The sequence below is a fragment of the Mustelus asterias genome, chromosome 8 (assembly GCF_964213995.1).
Source record: "Mustelus asterias chromosome 8, sMusAst1.hap1.1, whole genome shotgun sequence".
Lineage (NCBI taxonomy): Eukaryota > Metazoa > Chordata > Chondrichthyes > Carcharhiniformes > Triakidae > Mustelus > Mustelus asterias.
In genome coordinates, this window is record NC_135808.1 from 57,167,390 (window position 1) to 57,185,036 (window position 17,647).

Consider the following 17,647-nt stretch of genomic DNA (forward strand, 5'->3'; position numbering starts at 1 on the left):
ACACCTGATCTAAATGGGAAACAAAACGTTCTGACTCTCATACACACACGCATTTAAGGGTTTACACATGAAAACACAAGTAAGTTACAATACAGGAGTACAGGTTAAGTAGTTTAAAAGTCCAATAAAAGTCAGTGGCATATGGATCTTGTAGATTGATGACTTGGATGGTTTTAGACTGGGCTCGACGGTCTTTTGGATTCTGCATTGAGATGATTTAAAGATGTTGACGGACGATTTATATCTTTTCCTCTGGAGCCAGCAGCTGCTGGACTGATTCTTAAAACACCGCCTACGGCGTCTGGATGGTCAGACAATAGGCAGGGCTTGAGACTGCAGGGTGGGTAGAGAGAGCAACAGAGGGAGAGTGCCCACTTGGGATCGGTCTTTTTCTGCGTCTCTTCTTCTGTTCTGACTGGCCTGGAGAAAAGCATTTCTTAAGACGCAAAAGAGAATTATTTGTCTCATTGCTTGATTTCTCTCTCACCAACTGACCAATTACTGAAACATAGCCATAGCAAGTTGATTCCAGGTTCATGGTTCAGACATGATTAGATTATGTCTGGAATAGTTCCCTTCTCAGCCAGGGTGTATTGTTAAAAGAATTTTGTCTAATGCCTTATTTCACCGTAGCTGAATACACAGGTGCTGTCTGGATGTTCTGCGAATGGGTTAGAAGATGCACCATTAACATTCCTCCAAGGTAATTGTATTTTATAGGTTTTCCCAGACAACCTAACTATCTTAATGGCTTCACAATTTTATATGGTAAAGTCCTGCAAATATTTAGCCATCTTAGAACCTGCTGCTGAAGTAATTAAAAAAAAATTCTGCTGTTCAGTCTTTTAAAAACTCAACTAGCTTCAACCCCAATAAATAAACAGTGCCTGCCGTGATTATGTGCTCAAGTCGCTGACGTGGGACTTGTATCCTTATCCTGCTTAGAGGTGACAGTGTTATTAAAGAGCCAGGGCTGAAACAATTGGCAACTTGATTGTCAACTTACCAGACAAGTGGTTATTTGAACCAGTCACCCATTTTTGTCACATTTTGGGGCCCTTGAGATGTTGATCTTCTGGGACCATGCTTTCAGGTTTGACATTTGGACAATGCAGCATTACTTATATAAATAACTTAAATTTCTGTGGAATGTTATCCTATTCTCTGAACATGGCAGAATTCTGGTGAGCCATTTTGAAGCAGGATTTTCTCTCATTCCATGACTCTGGGAGTGTAGGAGTCCATTCCGACTCCTGGCAGCCGATGGAGGGCAACACAAATGTTTTGCTGTAAGCCCAGATATTTGATATGGGTTATATTTACACTACTGGCCAAGTAGGGGTGCAACATGACCAACTCTCCTCAGTTAGGAACATAGGAGCAGCAGTAGGCCATTCAGCTCATTGTGATCATGAATGATCACCCACCTCAATGCCTTTTCTTTACACTAACCCCATATCCCTTTGTGTCATTGGTATTTAGAAATCTGTCAATCTCTGCTTCAAACATACTAAATGACTGAGCTTCCACAGCCCTCTGGAGTAGGGAATTCCAAAGATTCACAATGCTGCAAATAAGAAATTTCTCCTCATCTCGGTGCTAAGTGGCTTCTCTCTTATTTTGAAATTGTGTAGCCTGGTTCATGGCTCCCCAACCAAAGTAAACATCTTACCTACATTTACCCTGTCTTTTCCTTTAAGTATTTTGTAGTTTTCAATGCGATCACATCTCACTCTTCAAAACTCAAGAGAATACAGGTCCAATATCCCCAATCTCTCTTCAGCGGACTGTCCCACCATCCCAGGATCAAGTTTGGTAATCCTTTGTTGCATTCCCTCTATGGTAATAATATCCTTTCCAGGGTAAGGGGACCAAAACTGCACACAGTACTCCAGGTGTGGTCGAACCAAGATTTATACGATTGAAGCATGATTTCATTACTCTTGTACCCAAATCCTCTTGTAATAAAGGCTAACATACCATTATCTTCCTACTTGCCTGTTGCACCTGCATGTTAGCCTTCAGCGATTTATTGGCAAGGACATATAGGTTCCTTTTTATATCTACACTTTCTAATCTCTCACCATTTAAGAAATTCTCTATACACCTGTTCCTCCTACTGAAGTGGATAACCACACATTTTTTCACATTATAATCTATCTACCATGTTCTTGCCCACTGACTAAGTCTGTCCAAATCCTCTTGAAGCTGCCTTGCATCTTCTTCACAACATACATTCCCATCTAACTTTGCATCATCATCGAACTTGGAAACATTACATTTGTTCCCCACACCCAAATCATTGATATATTTTGTGAACAACTGGGACTCAAGCACTGGTCCTTGTGGTGCCCCACTCATCACAGCCTGCCAATGTGCGAATGACCCATTCATTCCTACTCTCCATTTTTTGCCTATTAATCAAATCTTAATCTCATGCCAGTAGATTACCTCCAATCCCAAATGCTTTACTTTAAACAACCTCCTGTGCGGGACTTCATCAAAAGCCTTCTGAACATCTAAGTATACTACATCCACCAACTCCCCTTTATCTCAAAAAATACCCTCAATAAACCCCAACACGTTTGTCAAACATGGGCCGCGATTCTCCCATTGTGACTCGCAACTTTTCTGGCAGGTCGCGGTGGGAGATGCGCGTCGCCGGCCTTGTACCGGGATTTGCGGATGCACCGGGAATGCGTGCGCATTTCCCAGAGCCGGCGAACAGTCGCCGGTCAGACCACGCTGGAAACCGGCGGGAAGGCAGGTAAGTCATTTGAATCTTTTTTTAATATGTTTTAAATGTATTTTGAATCTAATTATTGGGAACTTTCCGGTCCCGATTGAATCTCCCATCCCGCCAGGAGTACTTCATTCCGGCGAGGTTTACACTAGCTCCCCACGTTCGGGGAACTAGCGGGAGACCCCACTGGAATGAAGGAGGGACAATTGGGTCCCCCGGGGGGTCAGGCGGCAGGGGGGTGGTGCCCCCAGGGCATGGGCGCCCTGGCAATGCCAGCCTGTGCCCCCTGGCACTGCCCAAGGGGCAAAGTGCCCATGCCCAGGGGGCACCTTGGCTCTGCCCATTGGGCATCGGGCAGTGTCAAAGGGATGGGGCTTATTGTGGGTGGGGCCCAGAGGCAATCGGTGGGGGTGGAGGGTCCCACTGCCACTCTGCAGACAGGATCGGTCTGGGATGGAGGGAGGGCAAAGATTGGGACGGGCTGGGGGGTGTTCTGCTGGGGGTGGCCTGCCTCCCCAGGGGGAGGGTCTGACCCCAGGGGGGATCAGTGGGGCAGGGGGGGGGTGTCTGCCGGGGTGAAGGGGGTGGGGGGATCGGCACTGCGGGGTGGTTGGACATCAGGGCGCTCCGGGGTGGGGGGGGGGAGAGGGTCAGGGCTGACCTGGGAATTGCTGTGGGGGTCGCATTCGGGCCATTCGGGTGGGGGGGGTGTGGTTGGAGGGACAGCACTGCGGGGGTCCCAAGCTGGCCAGCGATCAAGCTGGCCACCAAACGGGGGAGTCTGACAGATTGGGGCCACTGTGCATGCGCAGAGTTCCGAAACTGTCAGACACCGGCACGAATAGGCCCCGCTCCCCTGGGTTTTTAATGATATTCACGATTGGGACCTCTGCATTTCACAGAGTGCGGAGATTCGGGTGAGAAGTTGAACTGACAAAACAGTAGGAATGTAGAACAGTTTTCCCGCCAGTTCAGCACTTTTCGGAGAATCGCGGCCATGATTTCTGATTCATAAATCCACACTGATTCTCCCAAAAAACTTCTAAGTGCCGAATTCGCATAAAAACTGGAGTAAATCCCGCTGATTTTTTAAGTGGGATTTTCAAAATGAATCTCTCAAGTACAAAGCTAATCATAGAACCATAGGATCCCTACAGTGCAGAAAGAGGCCACTGCCAGCCTCCCGATTACTGGCCATCCACCCCCAAATCGCTGGCCTTCTGGACGTCTCCGGGCCAGCACAGACCACTCCCCCCAGCCCACCTTGATCAGCACCGCCCCCCCCCCCAACTGCAGTCCTAATCTGCTGATTCCCCCACCCCGCGCCCCCCCCCCCACCACCAGAAGCCCCGAAGCCTCCTCCCGGCAGTCCTGACACCACTACATCTCCACAGCCCCGAGCCCCTCCCTCACACCAATGGCCAGCCCCGATCGCTGATTGCAGAGTGGCAGCGGGTCCCCCCACCCCCACTGATCTTCCCCCCGGCAGGCCCCACTCCCTTGGCACTGCCCGATGCCTGGTGGGCAGTGCCAATGTGCCTCCTGGGCATTGCCACTTTGTCCCTTGGGTCGGGCCAAGCTGGCTCTGCCAGTCTGGTAATTCCCAGGTGGCACCCCCCCACTTACCCCCGACCCTCCATGACCTCCCTTCACACCAGCGGGGCATCGCAGAGTGCCCTAGCGTGAATCACGATAAAAATCTGGTGTGGGAGGGGGCTATTCCCGCTGGAGAGGCCGGCAGCCAATGAGCATGCATGTGTGAGCAGGCCACTGCGCATGCGTCGATCTGTCAGAACGGCGATCGGTACATGCGCAGTAGCCCTGCACTACCAGGAGTGGTTCACTCCAGCGGGGTTTACAACAGCTCCTCACTAACGGGGAGCTGGTGGCCTGGCCCCGCTGGTGTGAAGGGAGGCCATGGAGGGTCGGGGGTAAGTGGGGGGTGCCACCTGGGAATTACCAGACTGGCAGAGTCAGCTTGGCCCGACCCAAGGGACAAAGTGGCAATGCCCAGGAGGCACATTGGCACTGCCCACCAGGCATTGGGCAGTGCCAAGGGAGCGGGGCCTGCCGGGGGGAAGATCGGTGGGGTTGGGGGGACCCGTTGCCACTCTGAAATCAGCGATAGGGGCTGGCCATTGGTGTGAGGGAGGGGCTCGGGGCTGTGGAGGTGTAGTGGTGTCAGGACTGCTGGGAGGAGGCTTCAGGGCTTCTGGTGGTGGGGGGGGCGGGGTGGGGGAATCGGCAGATCAGGACTGCAGTTGGCGGGGGGGGCGGTGCTGATCGAGGTGGGCTGGGGGGAGTGGTCTGTGCTGGCCCAGAGACGTCCGGAAGGCCAGCGATTTGGGGGTGGGTGGCCAGTAATCGGGAGGCTGGCAGTGGCCTCTTTCTGCACTGTAGGGATCCTATGGTTCTATGATTAGCTTTGTACTTGGTAGCCCTGTCCTTAATACTCTACTTAATATTTCAGGTGACACTGGAAGAACAGGAGAAGACCGGGTCATGATGACTTATATCACTGCTTGCTTAATTTTAAAGCAAAAGAAAACAATTGTTCTAAAACAATCATTACTGTTAGTTGTGGCTCAGTGATAGCATTCCTGCCTAAATTGTGGGTTCAAGCCCATTTCAGAGACATAATCACATAACCTAGGCTGACATCCAGTGCAATGTGGATCAGGGAATGTCAGAGCACCTTTCAAATTTAATGTTACTCTAAAACCCTGTCTGCTCTTACAGATCTAAGTGATCATATGGCACTATTCAGTGAAGAGCAGGTGAGCTTACCTGGGCAATATTTATCCCTCATCCAACCCTTAAAACAGATTGTCTGGTCATTTGTTGCCATCTGTGGGATGTGGCTCTACAAAAAGTGTCTATTGGCTACATTATGATAATGACTACCCTTTAAAAGTACATATGTGGTTGTCCGGCACATAGGCAAACCTTGTGTTCAGGAAAGGCACTAGTTATTTTTCTTCTTACTATTACATTAAAATGATTGAGTTTCTTCAGTGACTGTCCACTCAGTTTATTTATCATTTATAGCATCCAAAGGATTTAGAGTGAATGAAGGAATCCCAGTTCCCTTTTGAATGCACTGATCATCAGGTCTAATGTACCAGAAAGTAGGGTTGGAAGCTCCCAGCTCCCCTTTCCTTGGATTTTCAAAGAATCTGAAGAGCAGGGAATAGACGGAAGCTTGTGTGTTGAGTTTAGTATTTCATGGTTCCCCAGTGTTCCAGCCCATTAGCAGCACAGATGGGAATCCTGTGCATTTACAAGGAACTACAGGCAGCTTTCCCAGAAAACATGGTACAGAGGATTTCGCAGTCTGTTGTGTTTTTGTGGGAAGTTTATTATTGTTATTCTTTGTGTGTTACTTTATCGACCGTGACTGTGATTATAGATAAAACTGCAGCTTAACGAGCTGGGGGATCCACTTAGCTCGCAGGCAAGACACACGCTGAATACATGATTTCACTGAGCTGCCAAGACAAGGTTTGTTGGATTTTTAAAGTCGGAAACAGAACGGGTTCATTACGAGTAAACTATTAGAGAATGGCAAGCTAATTGATAATGTAAAGCAACATGAACTCAGAAAAGGGAATGCAACTATGGAGAAAGCAATGCCATAACTCACAGTCAGATAGGACATGAGCTTCTCTCCAGGAATTCACATAATTAACAATAGAAAGTAAAACCTGCATTCTTATAGCACCTTTTACAAACTCAGGACATCAACTAATTTGCACACAGCAAGCTCTCACAAGCCATGAGATTAGGAGTTCCAAAGAAGAGTCATGTTGGATTTGAAGCATTAACTCTGTTTCTCTCTCCACTATGGACGGTACAGTGGCACAGTGGTTAGCACTGCTGCCTTACAGTGCCAGGGACCTGGATTTGATTCCCGATTTGGGTCCCTGTCTATGTGGAGTCTGTACGTTCTCCCCGTGCCTGTGTGGGTTTCCTCTGGGTGCTCCGGTTTCCTCCCATAGTCCGAAGGACGTGCTGGTTAGGTGCATTGGTCATGCTGAATTCTTCCTCAGTGTACCCAAACAGGTGCAGGAGTGTGGCGACTAGGGGATTTTCACAGTAACTTCATTGCAGTGTTAATGTAAGCCTACTTGTGACACTGATAAATGAACTTTAAAACAGATGCTGCCTGACCGACTGAGTTCAGCACTTTCTGTTTTAATTTCACATCTCCAGCACCCACTGCATTTTGCTTTTATTTGAAATAATGCTAAATCTGTTTTTGTGATTGTCATAACTTTGGCTCACCAACTGAGTATGAAACAACGAATCTTTATTTACAACATCTTACAGAGTCTTGCAGTGAAACTACCAGTCAGCGTTCAGGATCGAGCTGAGGAAAAAGCCCTTGTTTACTAGGGTGAACCTGCACCCTGACCCCCCTGATTGGTTTTCCTGGGTCATGTAACCCCATCGGCCAATCACTTCTTAAAGGGGCCAGACACCACATTCCTCCTCCTCTAAATCTTTTAATACAATGATAGAAGTTGAACTAAACAGCCCCCAATAAATTTAACATTTAACTCAGTCAAACATTCCATCATACATTTAGGGGTGAATTTTCCCGTTTCGCCCGCTTCGGAAATCGTAGCGGGCAAGGGGTGCGGATCATGGAAAGGTCTGTTGACCTCGGGCAGGATTTTCTGGTTTCGGGGCAAATCATCCGGAAAATCCTGCCCACAGTCTCTCTGGTGGTTTCTGCTTTCTGGTCGGGCAAAGTAACTCCACCGACTTGGGTATTTCTGAAGAAAGAAACCTACTTTCTTCAGAAACTGCTTCACCTGCTATCTCCTCAGGTACTGGCAACTCAGCGGTTAGAACTGCTGCCTCACAGCTCCAGGGAGCTGGGTTCAATTCCAGCCTTTGGTGACTGTGCAGAGTTTGCACATTCTCCCTGTGTTTGCATGGGTTTCCTCCAGGTGTTCCGTTTTCCTCCCACAGTCCAAAAATGTGTAGGTTAGATGCATTGGCCATGCTAAATTGCCCCTTGGTGTCTCGAGATGTGTAGGTTAGATGGGATTGGCCATGGCAGATATATGGGATTACGGGGATAGGGCGGGGGAGAGGGCCTGGGTAGAGTCAGTGGAGACTCGATAGGCCAAATGGGCTCCTCCTTGTAGGGATTCTATGATTCTAGCTCCTGGGACACAGTTGGGCCCGCTTCCAAAATGTCCGACATACACTCGTTCATCCATTGCAAACGACTTTCCTGCTTTGCCTGAATCGTGGTTTTTTTTTCTGACTGCTCTGATTGGACTCTACCGTCTCCAGCAAATTTGGCAACACCAGACTTAGTCGGGTCCTGAGACCCCAACCCATTAATAATTCCGCTGGCAGCACTCCTGCTGTAGAATGTGCGTTGTCCGGTATCCTAGAGGAAATCGAGACATTCTGGTTTCCAGAGTCACACTGGACTGCTTTTTAAGATCTGCCTTGAAAGACCACATGTCTTCTGTTTTATCCTCGTGGCCAATATAATAACTTTGGCTCACAAGCTAGATATAAAACAACTCGGGGGTGGTGCAGTGGGCCAGGAGACTCAAGCGGAGGCTGTTTAGTCGGCTCCCCTCTGGGCGCCATGGATTCTGTGAGTCTCCGGCTGCCCGATTTCTGGTGCTGTCAGCTCCGTGTCAGAAATCGGCATGGAGCTGTATAATTTATTCTAATGGGCATTTGAATATCATTAGCGGGCCCAGCACTGAAGTGTCCGGGCCTGCTAGCCTTCCTACCCCCCAACCCCTCACCAGGAGTGTTTCACTCTAGTGGGGTTTACAACAATTCCCCTCTAGTGTGGAGCTGGTGGTCTGACCCATGAGGGCCCCCAGAGGGTAAAGGGTAAGGGGGGGGGGATGTTTCCCCTGGGCATTGCCAGCTTGGAAGTGCCAGCCTGAGCCCCCTGGCACTGCCCAAGGAGCAAAGTGCCAATGCCCAGGGGAGCATCTTGACACTGCCCACCGGGCATTGGGCAGTGCCAAGGGTCGGAGCCTTATGGGGACAAGGCCTAATGGGGGGGTGTGTCCCCGGGAGGGGGCGGAGATTGGTGGGGGTGGGGGGGGGGGGGTTCTGCTGCCACTCTGCACTCGGCAGTGACAGAGGGAGGCCAGCGATTGGGGCTGGCCATTGGGGTGTGGAGGAGGGCCGACTTGCCTGAGGGGGGGACGGGACTGCGGGGGAGTGGTCAGAACTGGCAGGGGTGGGGGCGGTGTCAGGGCTACTGATAGGGGAATGGGATCGGGAGATCAGGACTGTCGGGAATGGGGGAGGGGGGATCGAAGCGGGCTGGGGATGGGGGGGGGTTGCTGTCGAAGCTGGTCCAGACACATCTGTGAAGCCAGCTATTGGATGGTGGGCGTGGGGGGTGGGTTACCATGGCCATTATGACAGATTGGCGCATGCGCAGTGACGCACTCAGCGCTATGTTGCCAGCCTCTCCAGTGGGAATAGGCCCTGCCTTCTGATGAGATTCATGCTAGTGCACTCTACAATGCTCAGAGTGTGGGAGATTCATTTTGAAAATCCTGCTTTAAAAAACAACGGGTTTACTCCAGTTTTTACATAAATTTGACATTTAGAATTTTGGGGGAGAATCCCACCCCTAATGTTTATTTACAACATATTACAGAGTCTTGCAGCTTAGTAACAGTCAGCATCCAGGATCGATCTGACGCAAAAGCCCCAGCTTGTTCGCCTGAACCCCCACCCTGACCTCCTGATTGGTTTCCTCGGGTCATGTGTTTAAAAGTTTATTTAATAGTGTGACAAGTAGCCTTATATTAACACTGCAATGGAATTACTGTGAAAATCCCCTCTACGCCACACTCCAGCACCTGTTCAGGCACACTGAGGGAGAATTTAGCATGGTCAATGCACCAAACCAGCACATCTTTTGGACTGTGAGAGGAAACCAGAGCACCCGGAGGAAACCCATGCAGACACAGAGAGAACATGCAGACTCCGCACAAACAGTGACCCCAAGTCAGGAATCGAACCTGGGTCCCTGCCGCTGTGAGGCAGCAGTAATAACCACTGTGCCACCGTGCTGCCCAACTCTATTGGCCGATCACCCTTTAACGGAGACAGACACCTGAGTGTTTGCTCTTCCTCAGGATAGTGCCATGGAAGCTTATACACATGTCCAAAAGGGAAGGCAGGCACTCAACATCTCACCTGAAAAACGATACCCCAGACAGTGCAGCATTTCCTCAGTACTGCACTGTGTCAGCCTGGATAGTTCTGTTCAAGTCCCTGGAATTGGGACTTGAACGTACAGCCTCATGACTGAGCCATAGCTCACCATTTTACAAATATGAGCCTTGACATTGGCTGACAGCTGACTATTCCACCATTCCGGCTTCACAGCTAAGCAGACGGGTGCAGACAAATGTACATTTTCAAACCAGAGTCATGACAAAAGCAAAGGAGATCCTTAATGATTTGGGAAGAGGGGCTGCTTCCACTGCATTCTTGGCCTGCCGCAGACAGAGCAATTGGAAATCTGCTCACATCATTTTTAACAATGCAGGACCATCTTCAGAACCAACAAAGACCAGAGACTGTTCCTCAGATTACATCGTGCAAGGATGCATGCTGCACAGATTTTAAACTTCCGAGAAACTCGGTTATGGCCACAATCTGTTGAAGGCTGAATTTTTCAAATTTCAGGAAACTAAGAGGAGCACAATTGCAAGTGAAGCTTTGCTGTTACTGCAGTGGTTTGGAGGACTGCCTGTCCCTCACATCCACCTGTTACAGCTGGGAAGAGCTTTTGAGCCAGGAGGGAGGGTTGACAAAAGTGAGGTTAACAGAAAACCGGGCCAGGTCAGTAATTGGCTCCATGTTACATTATGATGCAATTTGGACTGAAGAACTGGTGATTTGGGAGAGACAATTTAAAACAAAAACACTTTTATAAGTTTAAAGTTTATTTATTATTAGTGTCACAAGTAGGCTTACATTAACACTGCAATGGAGTTACTGTGAAAATCCCATAGTCGCCACACTCTGGCACCTGTTCGGGTACACTGAGGGAGAATTTAGCGTGACCAATGCACCTAACCAGCACGTCTTTCGGAATGTGGGAGGAAACTGGAGCATCCGGAGGAAACCCACAGACACGGAGAGAACATGCAGACTCTGCACAGACAGTGACCCAAGCCAGGAATCAAACCTTGGTCCCTGGCGCTGTGAGGCAGCAGTGCTAACCACTGTGCCACCCTGCTGCCCGATGGTGGCATGAATTCTCTCATTGTCCAGGCTGTGATGGGACCAGGGATACTGGCAGCTGTTTTTGTGAGGAGGGAGACAACAGGGTAGAATCATAGAAATTTAGGCACAGAAGGAGGCCTTTTGGTTCATTGTGTATGAAATCATGTGTGAAAAATGATTAAACAGAAATAATTCATTTTTCTGAATGGTTTTGAGGTGTTTCAAATCAGGCGTGGGCAATATAAATTGTGGTGTTACATATAAATCTTCTTCTCCTTGAGTTCTCTGCCTGAAAGCAGCTCCTTGGCAATTATTTGCTGAACCATGGCAAAATGCCCTGATTTTTTACTACGGGTAGGGTGAAGAGACAGGCCCGAGTCTACCTCAGTTGGAACGGGGATCAAACCCTGCACTGTTAATATTAATCTGATCCACATGCTAACTGTCTAGCCAAAGTGAGCTAACTGGCCCCCCCATTATATCTTAAACAATGATTCCCACAATATCTGTACTTTGCCTGATTAAATAGTATTTGTGTGAGTCGTGACCGTGAGCATCAACTAGTGTTCGACTCTGGGGGCATTGCAGTCAATATGGAGCATGCCCTTCTCACCCAGTGTGCAAACCACCCACTTCCAGCAAGAGGCACCGGTTAGTGAAACTGAATTTCCCCCTCTAATTTGAGGGGCTCTGAGACCAACGATAGCATCTTTGTTCCCACTATCCTGTCCCTCCTTCCTCTCCCTTCCCTCCTCTTGATGAGACCAGCAGAATCAGCAGAGGTGGCAGGTGGGACCCAGGGCTAGTTGTTGGACAGCGTGACATACTTGTGACACTGCTGATTCCCAATATATTGGGAAAGTGCAGCCTGATCTCCTCAGGTCAATGGCCAGGAAGAGCCACTGGATCTTTCCAACTGTCTAGCTATGTCCGGCAAATAGCTCCAGCCTAATGAGGGCAGCAGTCAGCAGAGGCTGCTTTCTACTTACAGACACTCCAGGAATTTAATTCTCCATTAACTCCCGAATGGCAACCTGTCCTGACTCAGCTCCAGTGATGCACTCACAGGCCCTATGTGCTGCAATATCACACTGCAGTTTGTGTCTTGAAATCATTCAGGCTATTGGAATGCAATTTGGGGGCAGTGGTCTGATCGCCTGCTTATCCAAGTTAAAAGCAACTGCAGGGACAACCCCTCAGAACCACCTACAAGAGTATTGGTGCTCACAAGCAGTCATTTTGGTTCAATAGGTGCAAGCTAATGTTTATGCTCTGCAGGAGTCTCTTCCCACACTACAGGTGAATGGCAAAAGAACCAAAAGCAATATGAGAAAAACATTTACTCAGCGAGTGGTTAGGATCTGGAATGCACTACTTGAGAATGTGCTGGAGGCTGATTCAATCTGGCTTTCAAAGGGGAACTGGATAATTATTTGAACAAAAAAAACTGCAGGGCTACAAGGAAAGGCAGGGGAAGCAGGATTAATGAGTTGCCCTTGCAAAGAGCAAGAACAGAAATGATGGGTTGAATGGCCTCCTTATGTGCTGTAATCATTTTGTGATTTTTTTGACCAACTCACCCTATTAGCATATCCTCCAAATTAATAGATCCAACGCTTTCAACAAGAACATAATTTTGCATTTGATTAGCGCCAAAATAGTGATTTATTTCAAGTGTATTAAGATGGCTACCAGCTCCAGGTTGAAAACCAGGACTGACTTAGAGCGTCTCACTTCAACATAAAAACCTTCAGCTGAAAGAAGAGTTTGGGCTGGGATCAACTGTGATTTCTTATTTTTCGTGCAGTGGAGAATTGGAGCTCAGCCAGTCTGGAGTGGTGCATTTTTTTAAAAGTAGTTTGGATTTGGCCCACATTTGATGGGAGGCCATTCACTTATCCCAAAAACTCAGAGGGGAATTCCTGGAATCAGTCCCAAGGGTGACCATGGCCCATGTTGATTTTATTAGTATTCTGCTCAGAATTTACTCTTGTGAGTTAGACTGTATTAATACCTTAGAAGCACTGAATCTCCAATAAGGAAATGGAAAAGCTGTTTTTGCGCGCCTGAATTTCTGCCTAAATTTCTTAACAATGCCTCACTCAGTGCTGAGTTATGGACTGTAACTAATGTGGTCATGGCATCCTCACAGTAGGACAGTGTTAAGATCTGGGTGTCTTATGTGAAAGATTGAAAACTTAAATCTTTATTCTGTTGTTACAGTCATGATCAATAGTGGGCACGTGGCTGAGTAACAAAGTTCAGAGACAAAGGGCACTCCATTCGTGGTCAATCCTCAGTTGTTTGATATTCTTCAGGACAAGACAAATGAAACAACTTAGAATCCCTACAGTGCAGAAGGAGGCCATTCAGCCTATCAAGCCTGCACTGACAACAATCCCACCCAAATCCTATCCTCATAACCCCACGTATTTACCCTGCTGATTCCCCTGAAACTAAGGGTCAATTTAGCATGGCCAATCAACCTAACCCGCACATCTTGGGAGGAAACTGAAGCACCTAGAGTACACCCACGCAGACACGAGGAGAACATGCAGATTCCACACAACAGTGACCCGAAGCCGGAATCAAACCCGGGTCCCTGGCACTGTGAGGTAGCTGTACGAACCACTGTGCCACCCCATTTGTAAAGCACCTTTTATGATTGCAGGATATGTCCCAAAGTACTTTACAGCTACTTAAATACCTTTTGTAATTTTGAAACTGCAGTAGCCAATTTAGGCACAGCAAATTTCCCATAAACAGAAATGTGGTGTTGGTTGAGGGATGAATATTGTCCAGGTCATTGGTCTTCTTCAAATAGTGCCACTGGTTCTTTCACATCATCCTAAGAAAGCAGAGGGCCTTCATTGAATGCCTCATCCGAAAGACAGCACTTGCATCAGTGCAGCACTTCCTCAGTACTACAGATATTTGACCCATCTACTACAGTAGATGGCGGCCATCCATGATCTTGTGACTCAGGTGCGAGTGCTCCCCACTGAACCAAGGGTGATGCAGAATCACAAGATAGATTTGTATGACAAAGCCCAAACTTCTTGTGGTGGAGTGGTAGCATCCTTACCTCTGAGCCAGAAGCTCCGAGTTTGAGTCCCAGCTCATGACTTGTTGGCTAAGAAAGGTGTGTTCATAATATGGTCAAACAGGTTGAGTGTAACCTGCAAATCCTTCTAAACACATCAATGGCAGAGGAGGGGAGCAGGGGAGACTCCTGGTCAGTGGAGTGACACCCCTCAAGCTACAAGCCCCTAGTGACAGACTAGCAATCTGTTCTAGGAGTTACTAGCAATGGAAGTGCATCACTAGGTACAGGCAGAAAATTGGATGGAAACCCAAACTACCCAACCTTATCCATTGACAATATCCGTCCTTTCTCACCTTCTTTATCCCTCACTCCATTCAGCTGATTCCACGGTTGTGCCTCCATTATTGTATCTGGAAGTCCATCCCATGTATTAATTAATCTCTGTGTGAAGAAGCTCCTTTGTCTTTAAATCTGTGTGGTTGTTTCCCATTTACTTTGAAGCAGTGTTTCAGATTTATTCTGTCTGGAGATTTATCCGGGTAGAGACTTTGGAATTCCACAGAGATCCTCCAGTTTTCCAGCCATAAAATCAGTGGGAACCCAGCATAATCCACCCCCATCCCCACAAAAATCAGACAGAGTTATGCCGTAACTGGAATTTCAGTGTCTAAGCGATGTGTGATGGGGATGAGAAAGAAGAGAATTTTTTAGCTCTGACCCACTTGTGTGCATATTCCAGTCGGGGCTACTCACTGGTGATCAGGAATGATGGGTCCACCTCAGCTTTCCTCATATTGAATCCAGTTATGGGTCACACCCCAGCTCTTAATGAGACTGGTTACATCAGCAATGGAATTGAATCCAGAGCCTTTCTATCTCGATGCTTCATTATCACAATGCATTTATTAATTGAAACTTCAGGGGACATAGCACCAAGATCAAGAACTGTTGTGTGGTCTGTATCTCTTCTCCCCAGTCAATCTTCCCCAGCAAAGTTCTTTTTAAAACCTTATTTGACTGCCTGTTATGCCCATCGACTCCCAAATTCCCTGTGCCAGTGCCCCCTCCAATACCCACACCACGCAACAGTTAATTTCTGCACAGAAAAATCTCATAAAAGCAATGAGGTAATGGCCAGAAAATTTGTTTTAAGCAATGTGGTTAAGGGACAAATATTGACTGGGACATCAGTCAATTCTCCTCACCTCATCACCATGAAGGGATCTTTTACAGGTGGGGCCTCAGTTTACGCTCTCACCTGAAAGATGGCATCTCTGACAGGGCAGCACTCTGTCAGCACTGATATGGAGAGTTAGCCTAGATTTTGTACTCAGGTCTATTGGATGAGTGTCAGAGGGCAACAGCAGTGATAGAAATGAAGCTAGCCTCACCAGCCTAGGAGAGGAATTGAGAGGTTTAAAAAAGGCAAAGTAAAACCGAAGGTTTATATTGTGTGAACATGTTGTTTTGGGTAATCGAGCACTTTTAGAGAGAAACACTGGTCTTCTATTTTTCTCTTCTCAGGATAAATGATGACTTATTTGCACTCCAGTTCAGTGGGTTCTGGAATGGCTGATAAGTCCAATGCATGATCTGCGGGGTAGATGCAGATGGTTGGAGGTTTGTGCACTCCCTTCGATACTTTGACTTCACCTCTGCACATTCCTCTCAATGTGTTCAATGACTTCCCGAATGAGCCTTCTCTACTTTGGTCGGTCCCAAACCAGGGTCACCCTTGATTTGGTGGGTATGTTTGACTTTTCTAGGGATGCTTGAAGGACATTCCTAAAGCGCTTCCAGTGTCCACTGGAGGGAGCCTTGCTGCAATTGCATATGAATGACATAAAAATGGAAAATGCTGGATCAACTCAGCAGGTTTGGCAGCATCTGAGGAGAGAGGAACACAGTTAACGTTTCGAGTTCTGCATAAGGATTTGAAAATTTGTTCATGGGATGTGGACATCACTGGCCAGGCTAGCATTTATTTCCCATCTTCAATTGTCCTTGAGAAGGTGGTGGTGAGGTGCGATCTTGAACTGCTGCATTCCATGTGGAGTAGGCACAGCTACAACGCTGTTAGGAGGAAGTTCCAGGATTTTGACGCAGTGAGAGGGAGGGAAAGACAATATAATTCCAAGTCAGGATGATGAGTGACTTGGAGGGGAATTTGGAGGTACTGGTGTTCCCATGCATCTGCCGCCCTGTTCTTCTTTGTGGTGGAAGCTGTGGATTTGGAAGGTGTTGGAAGGAGCCTTGATGATTGTTGCAGTGCATCTTGTAGGTGGTACACACTGATGTCACTGTGCATTGGTGGTGGAGGTGATGGATGGGGTGCCAATCAAGTGAGTGCTTTTGTCCTGGATGGTGTTGAGTTTCTTGAGTGTCGTTGGAACTGCATTCATCCAGGCAAGTGAAAATTATCCCATTACACTCCTGACTTTTGCCTTGTAGATGGGGACAGGCTTTGGGAGTCAGGAGGTGAGTTAATCATCACACCATCCCCAGCATCTGTTGGCTTGGGAGAGAATGTTGCTGGTGGAACACCTTTGTTGCCACTGGATTTAGAAGATCTTGCGAAAGCACCACTTGTGGTACTTCCCAAATGCTTTGAGGTGCCTGCTGTAGGTTGTTCATGTATCTGTAATGTACAGGGTTCACGGCTGCCCAGTAAGCGATGACCTTAGTCTCAGGTTTGAGATCCTGGTCCTCAAATCCCCTTCTCCTCAGTTGGCCGAGGGCTGAGCTGGAACATTGGAGGCAATGATGAATTTCATTGTCTGTGTCTGCCTTCATCAAAGTGAGGCTCTCAAGGTATGGAAACTATATGGTAACCATATTTAAGAAGAGACAAGTCCAATTGCTGTAAATACAGAGGAGTCTCCCTGCTGTCTGCCACAGGAAAGATCATCATAATGACTCTCCTCAATCTCCTTCTCCCAGCGGCTGCGCAACTCCTTCCAGTGTCACAATGTGGTTTTCACCCTTTGACAGGCATGACAAACATGGGATGCAATCTTACCGGCATGGCGAGCTGGGATTATTGAGCGCGTGGCCAAAAGTCCAATGTGTGCCGGGCACGAACGGATTTTGTATCTTCCTGACCCTGTTTTGCCAGCAACAATGGCTTTGCGCCCAAAAAGGGTGCAAACTCTATTTGCATATGAATGTCTTAATTTGAATGTAATTATCGAGACTGGCATGGCGTTTTCCGGTCTCACAGCAGCCTCCCCCCTAGCCGGTGAAACGTCTCGCGAGCGAGAATCACTACTGCTCTGCAGCAGTGGGGACAGGGTGCCATGGCCACATTGCAGGAATTGGAGGCCATTGAAGTCACCCGGTGGCCGGGGCATTGTCCGGCAGTGCCCGCCAGGCACCCTGGCAATGTCCAGTTGGGTATCATTTGTGTGCTGGAGTGTGTGGCTTTAGTGGGGGTGGAGCCTAAGTGGGGGTGGAGATATGACAGGGGGTATGCACAATGCGGGGGGGGTCTTATGCAGAGGGTAGCTCTGCTGGGGAGGGGTGGTTGGCGAGGGAAACTCTGCAAGGGGGGACTGTGCAAGGGGGGCCTATGCAAGGGTGGGAGCTATGCAAGGGGAGTGTGCTGGGGTGGGCCACAG

At 48.1% G+C, this 17,647-nt stretch overlaps 1 protein-coding gene across 1 annotated transcript in view; it reads left to right on the forward strand.

Annotated features, from left to right (window-relative positions):
- The window catches only part of LOC144497733 (ADAMTS-like protein 2), a 151,019-nt gene that overhangs the window by 22,572 nt on the left and 110,800 nt on the right, over window positions 1–17,647 (forward strand). Inside the window, exons 3-4 of the mRNA XM_078219171.1 lie at window positions 5,483–5,520; window positions 10,442–10,597. Coding sequence (XP_078075297.1) covers window positions 5,483–5,520; window positions 10,442–10,597 — 194 coding nt within the window. The remainder of the gene's footprint in view (window positions 1–5,482; window positions 5,521–10,441; window positions 10,598–17,647) is intronic.